The sequence below is a fragment of the Lonchura striata genome, chromosome 8 (genome assembly GCF_050655825.1).
Source record: "Lonchura striata isolate lonStrDom1 chromosome 8, ASM5065582v1, whole genome shotgun sequence".
NCBI classification, from domain to species: domain Eukaryota; kingdom Metazoa; phylum Chordata; class Aves; order Passeriformes; family Estrildidae; genus Lonchura; species Lonchura striata.
The window spans coordinates 20864727-20878800 of NC_140710.1; the positions used below are offsets into that span (position 1 = coordinate 20864727).

Here is a 14074-nt window from a genome sequence, read left to right on the forward strand (position 1 = left end):
GCCAAAGGATTCGGAACCTTACAGATTTCACAATATGTATATTTTCCTTGAGGGAAATAGGCTTGTGTAAGTTAGCACATTCCAGCATTTGTATCTGATATATTAAATGGAGCTTAAATATTTTAAAATTCTGTTTTCTCTCTTCTGCTTGAAACTTAATTTTCACTGTTTTATTCAAAAGGAAGGCATAGAAATAGCAACCATGAGCTTGAAATCAGAGCTGTAACAGATTACAGACAAAATTTTTCAGAGTATTTCCTGTTACAGCTGGTTTTCAAATAACTCTTTCTGTTGTGCAGTTTTTTTCCTAACTTCCAGTCCCAGTGAATCATTGTCTGTTTTAGCACTCAGCTGTATTAACAAGAAAAACAGAGAAAGAAAATAGCATTTTCCAACCCAGGTAAGAGGAAGTTGCCAGTGGGGAGGTCAAAGTGAGTGCAGAAGTTCTTTTGCTTGTGTTTCATGGGAGTATATCAAGGAGCAGAGCAGTGGCCAAGGTGGAAACTCATGTTTGAAACCTGTTTTCCACACTGGATAGCACTGAGTCACTTTATTGCCCTCAGGCTTTGAGATGGAGAGAAGTATAACTGCAATTATAAGAAAAGAAAAGGTTGATCATCGTGCCAGGGCTTGTTCTCTTTTCAGGGCAGGTGCAGGGAACTCTGAATAATGACAATAACAGCTATATTAATGACCTCATCGAGCTCTGCTAGGTATATGTATGTGCATATTTTTCCCCAGCAGTGCTGACTATCAGTGAATAGAGACTTCCACAATCTGAGTGTCAGGGGGAGGGAAGGATACAGAGCAGCAGTTGCTTTCTGGAACAAACACAGAATGAAAAAGTAGCAAAATACTAACGTACTGTTGAAAGCTGAAATTAGATATACGTGATTCAGTGCAGCCTACAGGGTCTGATATCTTGGCAACTGCTGCAAGATATCCCCAATCTGCAGACAATATAGCCTTTGTGAAGAAACAGAAGATTGTAGTGTGAAAGTTAATGCATCAAAAGGCCAGAAAGAGACTAATTCACTTTCACCTTGCTTCAGAGGACAAGCAGCAGTAAAAGCTGTGCACTATTGGCAAGCTTTCTTTGTTGCTGTTTTTAACTCAACCCTCAGTTCAGAGCTCCAGCCACCTCGGCACTGCTCCAGCTGGAGCCACTGACATCTCCCACCTAATCAAGTGCTGGATTATCTTGTCCTGATAAATTGAACCTGGTGCCTCATAAAAAGTCTTTTCTGAAGTACTTTGGTACCCCGTAATAAGATGGCAGATACCTGAATCAAGTCCCAGAGCTGACAGAGCACTGTTTTTCTAATGGCTTTTGGTTGCAAGTGTAAATGTTTGAAGGCAAGGCAGTGTTGAGCTGGGAGCACAAGTTAAGCATGATACATTTCTCACCTGGGTGAAAGGAAACTTGAAATTGTACTGAATACTGGCTCATACTGAGTACACACAGGTTGCACTGCTAACAAAATGCACTTGCCCTAAGAATTAGTGCTTTTTTGGACAGAGCTCTGAGGAACATGCTTGTTTCAAAAATATATTCTCTTTGGCTTCTGCATCTTTCTAAGAAGAGTTGGAGTTATTGAGCTATTAAAGACTTGCATACTGTTCCTAATCTTCTGTGACTCAATCCCTGGTCCAAGTTGTTCATGTTAAATTAGCTTGTTTCTTTCTTCAACATATACTAAGAAAAATGTCTATGGTGTAGACACAAGGATGCCCTCTATGTTGTGTTTGTAGTTCAACTGGTAAAACAGCCAGGATGAATCTCATTAAGATAAAGTTTTACTTGCAAGCATTTGTTTTTTTCTTTCTTGGCTTCCCTCCTGGAGAAAAGCAGTCCTCAGTCAAGAAACATCTTGTGTATCACACTCACCTCTGTGGTGCCCCTTGTAACACTGCTTTGCTCTTTTCCAGGGGAATCCCTACATGTGCAATAATGAATGTGATGCAAGTACCCAAGAACTGGCTCATCCTCCAGAACTGATGTTCGATCTGGAAGGAAGACATCCCTCCACATTTTGGCAGTCCACAACTTGGAAGGACTATCCGAAGCCTCTTCATGTTAATATTACACTCTCCTGGAACAAAACCATTGAGCTTACAGATAACATAGTTATCACCTTTGAATCTGGCCGTCCAGACCAAATGATTCTGGAGAAATCACTCGACTATGGACGAACGTGGCAGCCCTACCAATACTATGCCACTGACTGCTTAGATGCTTTTCACATGGATCCAAAATCAGTGAGGGATTTATCACAGCACACAGTCCTGGAAATCATTTGCACAGAGGAATATTCTACCGGGTACATGACAAATAGTAAAATAATCCACTTCGAAATTAAAGATAGATTTGCTTTTTTTGCTGGACCTCGGCTTCATAACATGGCTTCTCTTTATGGCCAGCTTGACACCACCAAGAAGTTAAGAGATTTCTTTACCATCACAGATCTGAGGATAAGACTGCTTAGGCCAGCAACTGGTGAAATATATGTAGATGAGCAACACCTGGCACGCTACTTTTATGCAATTTCAGACATAAGGGTATACGGAAGGTAAGAAAATATATATCTTTAAAAACAGGTGTCCGTGATTGATTTGAGAAAGTATTCACAACTGATCATTTCCCCAAAGAAGATGATATTTTCTGCCAATAGTCATTGGAAATCTGTCTCAGCTGAAAGCCATTGCTGTCATACCAGAAGTTTCTGACTCAGTGGCACAAGGTCTGGGCGTTTGCTGGCACCTTGGATCTTGAGCCCTGGGTTTCACAGGTAGGATGGTTCATGTGTGGGCTCAGGAATTCACCCTTGCAGTGGGTCAGTTTCTTCTCTTAGGTAGCTGGAGTCTGATCCAGTGGCAGTTAACTAAAAACAGAGATTCTGTTTTATCATTTGACCTTTCCAGGCCTCTCATGTGAGCTGTGATTGATACAGCAGCCCTTGCACAAACCCCTCCCACTAGGTCTGGCTATGAACAAGGAAAGGAGTGCAGATTAGAGCCCATTCCTTCTACTTTAATTAGCTCTGAAATGCAGAGAAGCTGAATAAAAATGGAAAAAACCTAACAGTCTTTTAGATAGACTGATTTGAGTATAACAAAGATGATTATTCAGCTGGGTTCAAGAGAAATGGTTCACTTTAGGGCAAGTGGTGGCTGGTATCAAGTGCTGTAGTCCCAAAAATAATAACTGTAGTGACATTCCTATCAGGAAATTTTGTTCCCAACTCAAACTAGCAATTGACTGATGCCCTCAAGCAGGAGGATGATCCCTTTGTATGGGTCTTGGATTCCAAGTTGTTCAGAAGAAATAAATGGGATCTCCTCTATTAGCAATTCACTTACTAGTCCAATATACCTTTTGTTCCTTCTCTGTTTCTCCTGTACAGGGCTTAAGACTTCCTTTTTAAAATAAACTTTTTTTTTTTCTCTAAGAGAATCTAAGTAACAAAACAGACAGAAAAGCTAATCTATCTTGGAAGGCCAGGGACTTTCTATGCACACTCAGAACTGAGTGAAAAAAATAGAAATAGTGATTATATAAAACAGTGCTGACTATATTTTTTATTATTCCTATGGTGATGATCAAAATCATCAAAATACATTTCTTAGGACTGCAGATTTAACATGCAGTTAACATGCAGTCTTCTGTGTCCACACCAAGTATATATCCATACATACAGAATTACTAGTCCACATTTGAAAATCTAAAATAAATTAATGAATTCAAGAATTCTACTTGCAATTCTTGTTAGTTACATTGTAAATTATTTTTCAGAAGTCTCTTGGGAGGGCTAAGTGGATCATGAACAGATTAAGATACTGTTTGAAATAGTTTGGTAAAATTAGCCCCAATATAAAATGTAACACCTATTTAATGTGTATATTTTCTCCACTGGGCTCCCTCCACATAGGTTAGCTCTACTGAGGCATCATATCAAAGCTCAGGATTTGTAGGTCCTTAGGCTTTAAGGAAAGCCTGTTCCCCATCTGAAAACCCATTTGGAGCTTAGTCTGACTTCAGTTAGATTATCATTACTTTATCAAAGAAAGCATCTGAAGGATTAAAAAAGAGTGCATTGCATGCAAATTAGAAACAGAAACCTTCTGAGCACATCTGGGGCTCACCAATCTTGTGAAAAATTATCTGTAGAAATGAAGCGTGACCGTACAGAGAATTTATCTGATGCTGATGCTTGTTGTCTAAATGCTGCATAATTGGACACGTGCTTTAAAGGAAGTATCTGATGTGTAATGTTCCTCACTAGATTAGATTCATGTGAATTCTTATCACTTTTCTGCTAATGAGAAGAACAGCTCTTTTGGGATTTGGTGCCATTTCCTTCAATATCTAGTGAGCCTTCCTTGTTAAAGTCTTTAGGGCTTGCTTGCTGCTGAGCAGCTGTGGGGCTGCAATACACAGCCCCTGGTTGTTTAGTTTCACCAGTTGTAACTTGCAATGAGCCCACTGTTGCCTAGTTTTAGGTATTTTTTGTCTCTTCCAGAAACTTTATGGCCTCTCCCCATTAGAGTCTCCCAGTCAACATTCCCAGCATCTGCCCTGGCATGCCCCAAGCATGGGAACCAGTGGAGGGAAGCAATGGTTACAGGGTAGTTGTGCCATTGTTTCCAGTTCAGCTGAGCTTTCCAGCTCTTGCTCCTTAATTTATAATGTTAACTGGAAATTGTTACAAAATTATTTTGTTTTGCTACCAAGATTCATATTCTGGGCTTTGAGACCAAGCTATTTATATAAATTGGTAAGACTATACTAGATTATTCCATGAAGACAGGATACAAAGGGAAGTTACCAAGGAGCTTGTCGTGTAGTGGACGAGGGATGCTGGCAGCCACTTTAAAGCTAATCCTTTTTCTAAAAAACATAACCTGTAGGTTAAGATAGTTAAAATCACCAAAGCTCATAATAGCATATTTCTAACGGCAGCATAAAATGTAATTTGTTTCACACTGTGTTTTAAGCATCAATGACAGTGAAAAGCATCTATCTTAAAGCCACTATGCTAAATATACAGGACTGTGTGGTAGTTAATAGTTCACAATGAATTATAGGCAGGAGATTTGCCCACTTAATATAGGTTTGTTTTGTCATTGCTTTGCATTTTAGTGTGAAATAAGTCTGATGTATGTTGCATTAGAGATGAAAACCTGTGTAGTCTCAATGAATGCCTTTCCTCCTCTATTACCACCTGTTTATTCTTTTTCAATTTACCACTTCCATTGTGTATTTATTAAGGTGATGAAAAAAGGAAACGTGGCTGTTAGCAATTTCAGCAACCCCATTGTGCTCCCGTTATTCAAGAAACCTAATAATCCACAAGAACTAATTCTGACTTACTGATGGTCCGCTTCACTAAATCAGGGTGATTTTTTCTCCTGAATAATGGACGATGCAGTATGCCAGTACCTTAATTAAAGAGAGCCTCTCTTATTCTTGATCTTATTTTAATTTACAGGGTAATACTACAATAATATCACTAATGGAAGGTACATTAAAGGGCATAAAGTAGCATTAACTGTATTAAATTATGGCACTTGTGTTAATTAACTGCTGAAGCAAGATGGTCCTAACAGCTAGAAAGGTCAACTAATGCATAAATAAAGTCTTCTGGGATGGGAAGCTAAGAAAGAGCAGACATTTTCCCCTCATCTGGCCTTGCTGCAGAGGATCAGAGGGTGTCCTGTGCTGCACCCTCAGGAAGGTTTCTTTCACTGTGCTGCCTGCAGAGGTGGCCTGACCTGTCTGCAGGCTCTACCTGTCTTCAATTCCACATGAAGGACAGTCCTGGCAGTAAGCAGTGAGGTACAGCTCCCAGTTTTAAACCTATTTCTGTAGGAGTTCACTAAAATGCTGATAATAATTCCTTTGAAGTCAAGCTCAAGGTTCCTAGCAGATTTTGGATCAGACTGCTGAAGGTTTAACCATGTTAATTTTAAAGTATTTTTGCTCTGTTATATTGTCAGTGACACATACATTTATACACTGTAAATTAACTGTAATTCGGGATGCTTGTAAAAACCGTGGTCCCAGTGGGTAACAGAATGACTGGCTGGGTAAAACAAAGGCTCTTATTGCTTTTGAATGATTAGGTTTTGATCTAAGAGGCACCAGTTTCTTTCTGACACCAGAATATCCAGTCTCTGCACAATGTTATTAAACCCTCTGGAATTTATTTTTATACTCCTCTCGCCTTGAAGCTTCTGTATTTAAGCCCCAGGGTTTTCTGACTGCATCTCAGCTGTGGTTGCAGTCCCAGCTGCAGTAGAAACCTCTAACTTGCAATACACAAATGAAAAGTAACCTTAGTTTTAACAGTTCCTTGCTTTTACATTATCTATTCAGAATTCAAATCCATCTCAGCATCTGAATAAATTAATCTGAAGGAAAATATATTTGCTACTTAAGGGGTTAGGGCTTTTTTGCCTCCTTGGTCAGCCTGCCACTCCCGTCATCTGTGAGGCTGAACTGCTCCTGAGGCTGTGCTGGATTTGGGGTTGGTGAGGGCCCCTGCCCTGAGTGGGAGCTCACCCTGCAGCTTCAGGCAGGAGGTTCCAGCAGGCAGGCTGGGCTGTACTGGGTCCCATCCTCTGGCTTATTCTGCAGGTGCAGTCTGTGGGTGGATTAATTGGAGTAAATCTCTATGTTACTCTGTCATACCACTTGTCAACACTATATGATATTGTCCTTCTGTAATTTATCCAAAGCAGAACTTTGCCCTAGGGAATTATAATATATAGAAATGCTGTAGTTTCATTTATAATAAAAAATGTTTTAATTGATGTTCAGCTTAGAACCAGACCATCAATATTAAGATATGTAGGCTTCAAGCTTTTAAGCAGACAACTGAATAACATTCTTGACTCTAGTATTTATTTACCAAACTTGAATACTCTTTGTTTTACAGGAACACTTGCATAAGCAGCTTTTCTCCTTTGAGATTTTCACTAGTATTTGAAGGGAATCTAGCAATTTCTCTGATTAAATTATAAACTCATTAGAGAACAGGAAAAAAAATGAAACATGTATTTAAGAGCATGTCAACTGATCTGTAAGTCCCAAGTGCAATTTTTGCTTTTTTAATATATCTACTGTAATATGTCACTAAGGAAAATGGTCCTTCATTTTCTGTAAGCAAATCTAGGATCATCAGAAACTGAAATAATTAAATGGTCATGGTGTTTATTCACACATGAGCAGGGGTTTACTCAGTACAGGTGTCCTGGGTGGGTTTTACTCCTGCCTGTGTTCAGACAAGAGTGATTTCTACGCTCCATCCTGATGACACAAGTCCTGTCCATCAGCTCAGTGTGGCCTCAGTCACAGTGGCTGGGAGGGGAGCAGAGCAGTGGAGTCTGAATGCTGTCTAGGACCCTCATCCTGCTACGCGCTTTTGAAATCAATCAGTGGGTTTAAATCACCGGGTTTCACTCACCACCTTTGCTCATTAGCATCTGGTCATCTTTTCTTTTTTGCAAGACATCAAGCATTTCCCTACTGATCTCCCCCAGCTGTCTTTCAAGGAAGCTCAGTATCATGCAGGATCAAGCTTACTGAGGAGAGGCACCAAGACTTTTTGTAGTATAATTCATTTTGCCATTGAATATTAAAGGAGTAGAGATAAAAATCCTGATGAAAGAAATGAGGATTTTTCTTTCTGTATTGCTTTGTATGCTGAGAAGCAACCCAAAGAGCCTTTCTGAATAAATTCAGTGACTCCAGTAGCTTGCAGAAACTTTCCTTCCTTTAAGCTTTTCATTTGAAAAGAGTGCAATTTAATGCAAACACTGAAATAAGCTTAAGGATCTCCTGTATCACATATACAAATAATTCCTGGCACAGGGATGTCCTTCTGGTTGAGGTTAAAGCTGGAGTGGTACAACATATTATCACATTAAAAGTTTAAAATTTTCCAACTAGTTCACAAGTTATAGGAACTACCATTTTTTTGAAATGCGACCAGTCCTGATACTAGTTTCAGATGCCATCCTATAAATCAGGAGGAATTTGAGTGAAGTTACCCTTATTAACCCATTGAGTTTCAAATGCATGTAAGAGGAATGAGGGAAAACAAGGGATGAAAAGGAAGGAAGGACAGAAGGGGGGGGGGGGGAAAGGAGGGAGGGACAACAGAAGTCAGGCAGATATCCCAGCTTCTGTTTAAAAAAAAATGAGGAAAACCCCATACCTCTCAGTTTGTTCATCCTGTCTCATGTCTGTATGATAGAGCTGGTATAAAGCAGCCAGTTCTGTTATTCCAGTGGTACAGTCACACCTATTCAGAAACTACAAGTGAATTAGTCAAGGTCAAGGTCTAATAGTATCATTATATGGGGTCTGCAAGACCCTTCCCACCATTCCTTCTGGACTCCACCTCTATGATTTTTGTGCCTCAGCAGTACTAGTGACCCATGCTCAAAGGGAATTGTCACAGTCCCTATTTGATCACAGCAGGCTGTAGTGAAAAATCCTGAGTAAAACACAGGTGAAGCATATTGTTAACTGGGCTGAGCTACAGGGTAAGTTTTCAACACTGCTGTAATTCTGTTCCCATAGATTATCATCTTGTTCATGGAAAAGTAATGAAAGAGCTACAGAAACAAATGGCAATGCTGCACTTTCAGCAGGCAGCAGTACGGTCAGGGAAAAGGAGGCAAGGAGTTACACTGCAGGTCATATTCCCAAGAGAAAGTCTGGCTGCTGACACATTCAGGAAAGCAGAATGCTGGCTGCAGCCCTTTGCAGGAGAACAGGCTGTGTCCCAGGAGATTTGTGGGATATTGTAGAAATGAAAGGAAGCTGAGTAGCAAGGTGGCCTAATGACATTAGAAGGGAGCAGGAACAGCTGAACTTCTTGAAATACTGCCACTCCCGAATGAGACCACCTGTAATTTTTGCAACATACTGAGTCCTTGGAGCCTTAGAGTCAGTCTGTCAACAGTACCTGCTTGCTCACACAACAGTTCATCCAGACTTTTATGCTGGAAATGCTGTTAAACTCCGGAGTAACCCAGCTGTACTTCACTGTCGATTATTTTGACATGTCTGGGGTGATGGCCACCATTTTGAAATAAGCCAAAAAGTGAATGAAAACCATTTCAGGATAAGGCAGATAATCCATAGCTTCATACTGTAGGTTGCATCTGATCAGTCCTTGGGACTTACCACGGATAGTGTGATACAAGGCACATACACCTGCCCATATGCTAGTTGTGCAGGGCAGGTTCCTAAGGTTATGTTCTTCCTCTGAACCCTTTAGTCTCTCTTCTGACTTTGATGTTAGTGTAAATGTCAATAGTTGTCTGCTTATTCCTTTCAAACTCCCTTGAAGACCTTTTCACTTTCTCTCTTAAATCCATTTCTGTCTTTATGGTAGCTCTGAGCATACTTGTTCTCTGCCAGGCAACATTCCCACTTCCACTCTCTCCAGATGTATGTTGTCCTGTAATATGAGCAAGTATCTGATACATTAGGATTTATGAAGTACTTTGAAATACACTTAAGAAATATTGGTAGAAAAGAACAATGGATTGTTATAATCTACCCTCTGTGCACCATCATTCACAAAATAGGCATGTAAGGGAGTGCTGGTAGAAATATTAATGATACCAATACTGTCTCAATGGTAAAGTGACATGATGGTTCACGTTTAACTGCCACCAGTATTTCTGTTACACCACACATTAAACCTAATAACAACCAAGAAGATTAAATTTTATTACAATAAGGATATATACATTGAGATATGCATCTTTACACTCAACTAATTAGTTACCGTTGACTGTTTTTACTTTGCTCGGTGACATGTGGTATATAAATCATTACAATATGTTAAATGCAAATGGTTGGTAATAGGGTAACCATCTGCTCACTGTTGGAAAGTTAGCAGAGGAATATAGTAAGCTGTACTTCTAGTAATGATGCTAAACTCACATCCCTGAAATACCAAATATCTAAAAACAGCTGCCTCCACTAATGCCAACATTGCTAATACGTCTCTTACCCTTTTCATTTTCTGAAGTAAACCACATATTGTAAGAGGTAATTTTGTTCTTCAGCTTGAACTTGATTTCAAGGCTAGAGTCTGTAACAGCAATGTGAACCATCGTATTGGAGAGCCTGATGTTTTCCTTATATTGTGCCGAGTGCTTCTGAACAGCCAATAAATAATCTGCACACTTTTCTCAGGACATCTTGTCATCCACAAATATAATTAAACCCCCTTCCTCCCCTAATCCCAACTGCCAGGCCCTTTTTCAGGGATGACATTATTTTGTAAGTGATAGATAGGTGGCACATTGCTGTCTGGTAACGTATTACACTGGAGACCATCAAAGGGTGCCTGCCTCTAATAACCCTAGGAGCATTAAAGATCACCACTGCAAAGAGGGATCAATTATTTTGCCACAGACATGTATTATCAGGGGTTTTCACATACCTTCGGAATGAGGTTTCCTGGATACCCAAGCCACAAAGTAATGCGTTGGAAAATTAGCAGTGGGGCAAGAGTGAAGGACTGCCTGCCAAAGTTGAGGCTGTGCCTTCAAGCCAGAGCAGCTCCTTCACTCCTTACCCATTCAGTCATCTGCTGGTCAGGGTCACTATCACAGCACTGACATGCTGGCTCCCCCATCAGTAATATATTGCACTATCACCTATCAGAGAGATTAATATGTTCCTCTATTGAATTCCCAAGATGTGGCTCTCAGCATTGAACAAGCTGAGGAATTAATTTGGCTTCCACTATCTGAATGGAAAAGAAGTTTGTGATTTCATCAAAGTCAGATGCTAGTGCTGCCATGGCTTGCTCAGACCACATTGGGAGCGAGGACTGGTGTTTGTTCAGGAGGTTACGTCTGGCATGGCCGTGTGATTAAGATTTAAGATTGTGCTTCCAGGGAAGCACCTGCAGGGGAAGAGGCTGCAGGAGAGCTCATTAGCCTGGCAGTTTCCCAGTCCCAGAATGAATTACAGAATAAGATGTGTGGTCTACCGGGTCTCAAAAAGCTGTGGCATTGTGTAGGTGTGCCGTCCTGCAAAGCTTTCCAAGTTTAAAATGTTACAAGGAGACTTTTTGTGCTAGCACGTTTTGCTTTGTTACCTTGCAAGAAAAGAAGCACCAGCTGAAGGCCGCACATGTTTGGTTATTCCATTTTGATTCACAGTGAACACTTGCCTGTTTCAAAATGGGGTGCCTGCACTTTAAAGTTATTGGGAGCATTTCTAGACAGGGATGTTGTGACGAGCAGCGCTTCATAATACCTCAAAGGCATGGTGCCAGAGCAGGGAATTTGATAAGCTGAGGTCCTGAATTGGATTCCAGCAATGGTCACAAGTTTTAGGAAGCTCTCATTTGAAATTGCAAGCAGAGAAAAAACGGGATTCTTTCTCTTTAATTGCATTCGTTTTATTGAAGTGAAGCATTGCTTCAGTTCCCAGAATACTTTATATATATTTTAATGCAAGTTACCAGATAAAGAATGGTTGCAGGACTGTTTATTGTTTGTGACTTTTATAGGTGGTAAAACAGATTTTACTTATTTTTCTCTTCAACTGTCTTGTGCATTAAGGATCTTTAGATGTTGGGATGGTGTTTACTGAAATTGTCATAACCATAGTAATTTAACTTCATTGATTTGGTAATGGTTCTATAGCGCTTTAGTTTAGGCCTGTTCAGAAAAGCCATTCCAAGAACATGAACATACTCTGGAGTCCAGGAAACTCTGGCAGCCTTTTGTGCAGGAGAGGAAAGATGAAATTCATTCCCTCAGTAGCTGATCTTTTTCTTTGGCCTTAGATTTTTCTCATATTTATTGAACTGTGGGCTGTTTCTTCCCTTAGATAGAGCTAGAGCTGTTGATTTTGCCATGTAAGCATAACTATGAATTGACGTGAAAAATTACCAATTTCTGGCCTGCAGTTAGAGCACAGTAGGTCCCACAACCTGCTGCTCCCTTGAGGGAGTGGAGCCAGCAGGAACAGCGACCAGCAATGGCAATTGTGCCAGGGGACAGAGCTGCAGTATGACAAGGCATCTGTTTTGTCAGTGACCCACTTCGGGAAATCCTCCTTCCCTCATCCCACACCTTGCACAGCTCCAGCTGTTCATTCCTCACTGTCTTGGTTCTCTTTTCCGTGATGTGATCATCACTCCTTCAGTTGTAGCGCATGGGCAGTCGCTGCCCAAGTGGCTTAAAGAAGGAATGGAAACCTTCAGGAGGAACGCCTCCATTTGCAGTAAAAAAGTCAAGCTATTCTACTTCGTCATTGCAGAAAATTGCTTATCATTTAACAGGCTTCATTAAGGATCCTGTGTTTATGGAACCATGCCTTCCTTCCTTTGAATGCCCCTGAAATAATTCTTCCAGTAGGACAGCAAAACAGCAAGGAGCCAGTTACATTTTTAATCACTTGTGTCCCCTAGGAATTGCAGTCTGCCAGCAAGGGCAGCTCCTTCCCCTCTGCAACACAGGAGAAGAATTAAAAGTTGGGAAGCTGTGGCTTGAGAATGGTGGGTTACAGTTAGTAATGAGCTAAAGATCAAATAATCTGAGTGTCATTAACTGCTAATATTTTGCTACTGAAAATGTTTAACCTAATCCAGAAGCTATATGAGAGGGTGGGTTGGAGCAGGGATGAATAAAGGGCTTCATCCTCCTTTTCCATTTGTTTTATTCCTGAGTGGTGAAGGGGGGAGTGGAGAAAGAATTGGATGAAACTAAAATTAAAATGAAAAATAATATTTCATTTCCCCTCTAGTGTACATGTCTTGAAAGAAAGTTTCAACAGTGTAGAACCCTTACACACCCAAAGCAGTTTGCATCATTGTACCTTCTCATCAGGTAGGTCAGTTAGACACTGCAGGAGTAACCCTCAGTGTGGTGATTCTTTCCAACAGGAATCCTTCCAGGTGGATTACAGCAACAGCCTCCATTCTGCCATGTACAAATATCTCATGCTTTAGACTTGATGCCTTAAAATAAATATTGGAACTTTAGGGTTTTAAAGATACTGAATCACTGTATTGAGAGAGCAGATCCTGAAATACCTCATCTTTCCAATAACTGCTTTTGGAGACTAATGCTGACTTTGTGGTCTGTATGTTGTTTTGTTTGTTTGTCTATTAGTACTTCATAAAATATAGATGCTTTAAATAGGAGAGATGCGAGACAGCGATACCACGGGAATGACAAAGGGCTATGTGCTTTGATTCCAAAGGATATACTTTTAATGTTCCCTGGTTTCCTCCCTGTACAGTCTTAGCCATGGTTTGACTAACAAATGCACAAGTGTGTGGCTGACATTCAGCCTGCTTGTGAGTTGTGGAGAAGAGATACATATGCTCTAAAGGCTTCATCCAAATAGCATCACTCACAGATTTTTAGAGACATTTGGCATTTAAAATTAAATTATGTAACAGTGGTATGCTTACTCCTGGAAAAAAATTGGCAATTTTGGAAATTTTAACTGTGTTTTATTATACCAGGGCTTTTGAAAAATCTCTTGCACATATTAGGACCAAAAAAAAAAAAAAAAAAAGAGCTTACTGCCACTGAAAAAGATTCAGCAATTTAAATTTGGCTGAGTGTATGCTGTAAGAGGAGAGACACCTTTTGGACAGTTGTGCAAATATTGCTGCAATGCAAACAGTTAATACAACATAATGTCCAGTTGCAGTGTCCTGTATGCAGGAGCTTCCCCCTAATTCCTAACACATAAAATGTGTACTTTTTATATCATCATAAACTTAGCACATTTAAAAAAAAAAAAAAAAACAGCTGCTATAACTATATTAGTCAAGGAAGAAAAGAGAAAGAATTGCCCAGAGGTGTAGGGGAGAGCAGATCACTTGTCCTATATTGCAGCCACAGGAGCAGGGGTGGTAAGACTGAGAGGGGGTACCTGTTTTGTCAGGGGTGTTCTCAGAGTTCCCATTCTGCAATTCTTGCATCTCAAGAGAGACCTGTTACAGACTAAGACTTTTTTCCTTATTTTGTAGAGTTCTTTACCTTCACAAGTAGATCAGCATCTGAAAACCCAGAG

At 40.2% G+C, this 14074-nt stretch overlaps 1 protein-coding gene across 10 annotated transcripts in view; it reads left to right on the plus strand.

Moving 5' to 3' along the window:
* Positions 1–14074, plus strand: part of NTNG1 (netrin G1) — a 150268-nt gene that overhangs the window by 63086 nt on the left and 73108 nt on the right. For all 10 annotated transcript variants that reach the window (XM_031505521.3, XM_085585950.1, XM_031505520.3 and 7 more), the window contains exon 3: positions 1930–2570. In XM_031505521.3, coding sequence (XP_031361381.1) covers positions 1930–2570 — 641 coding nt within the window. The remainder of the gene's footprint in view (positions 1–1929; positions 2571–14074) is intronic.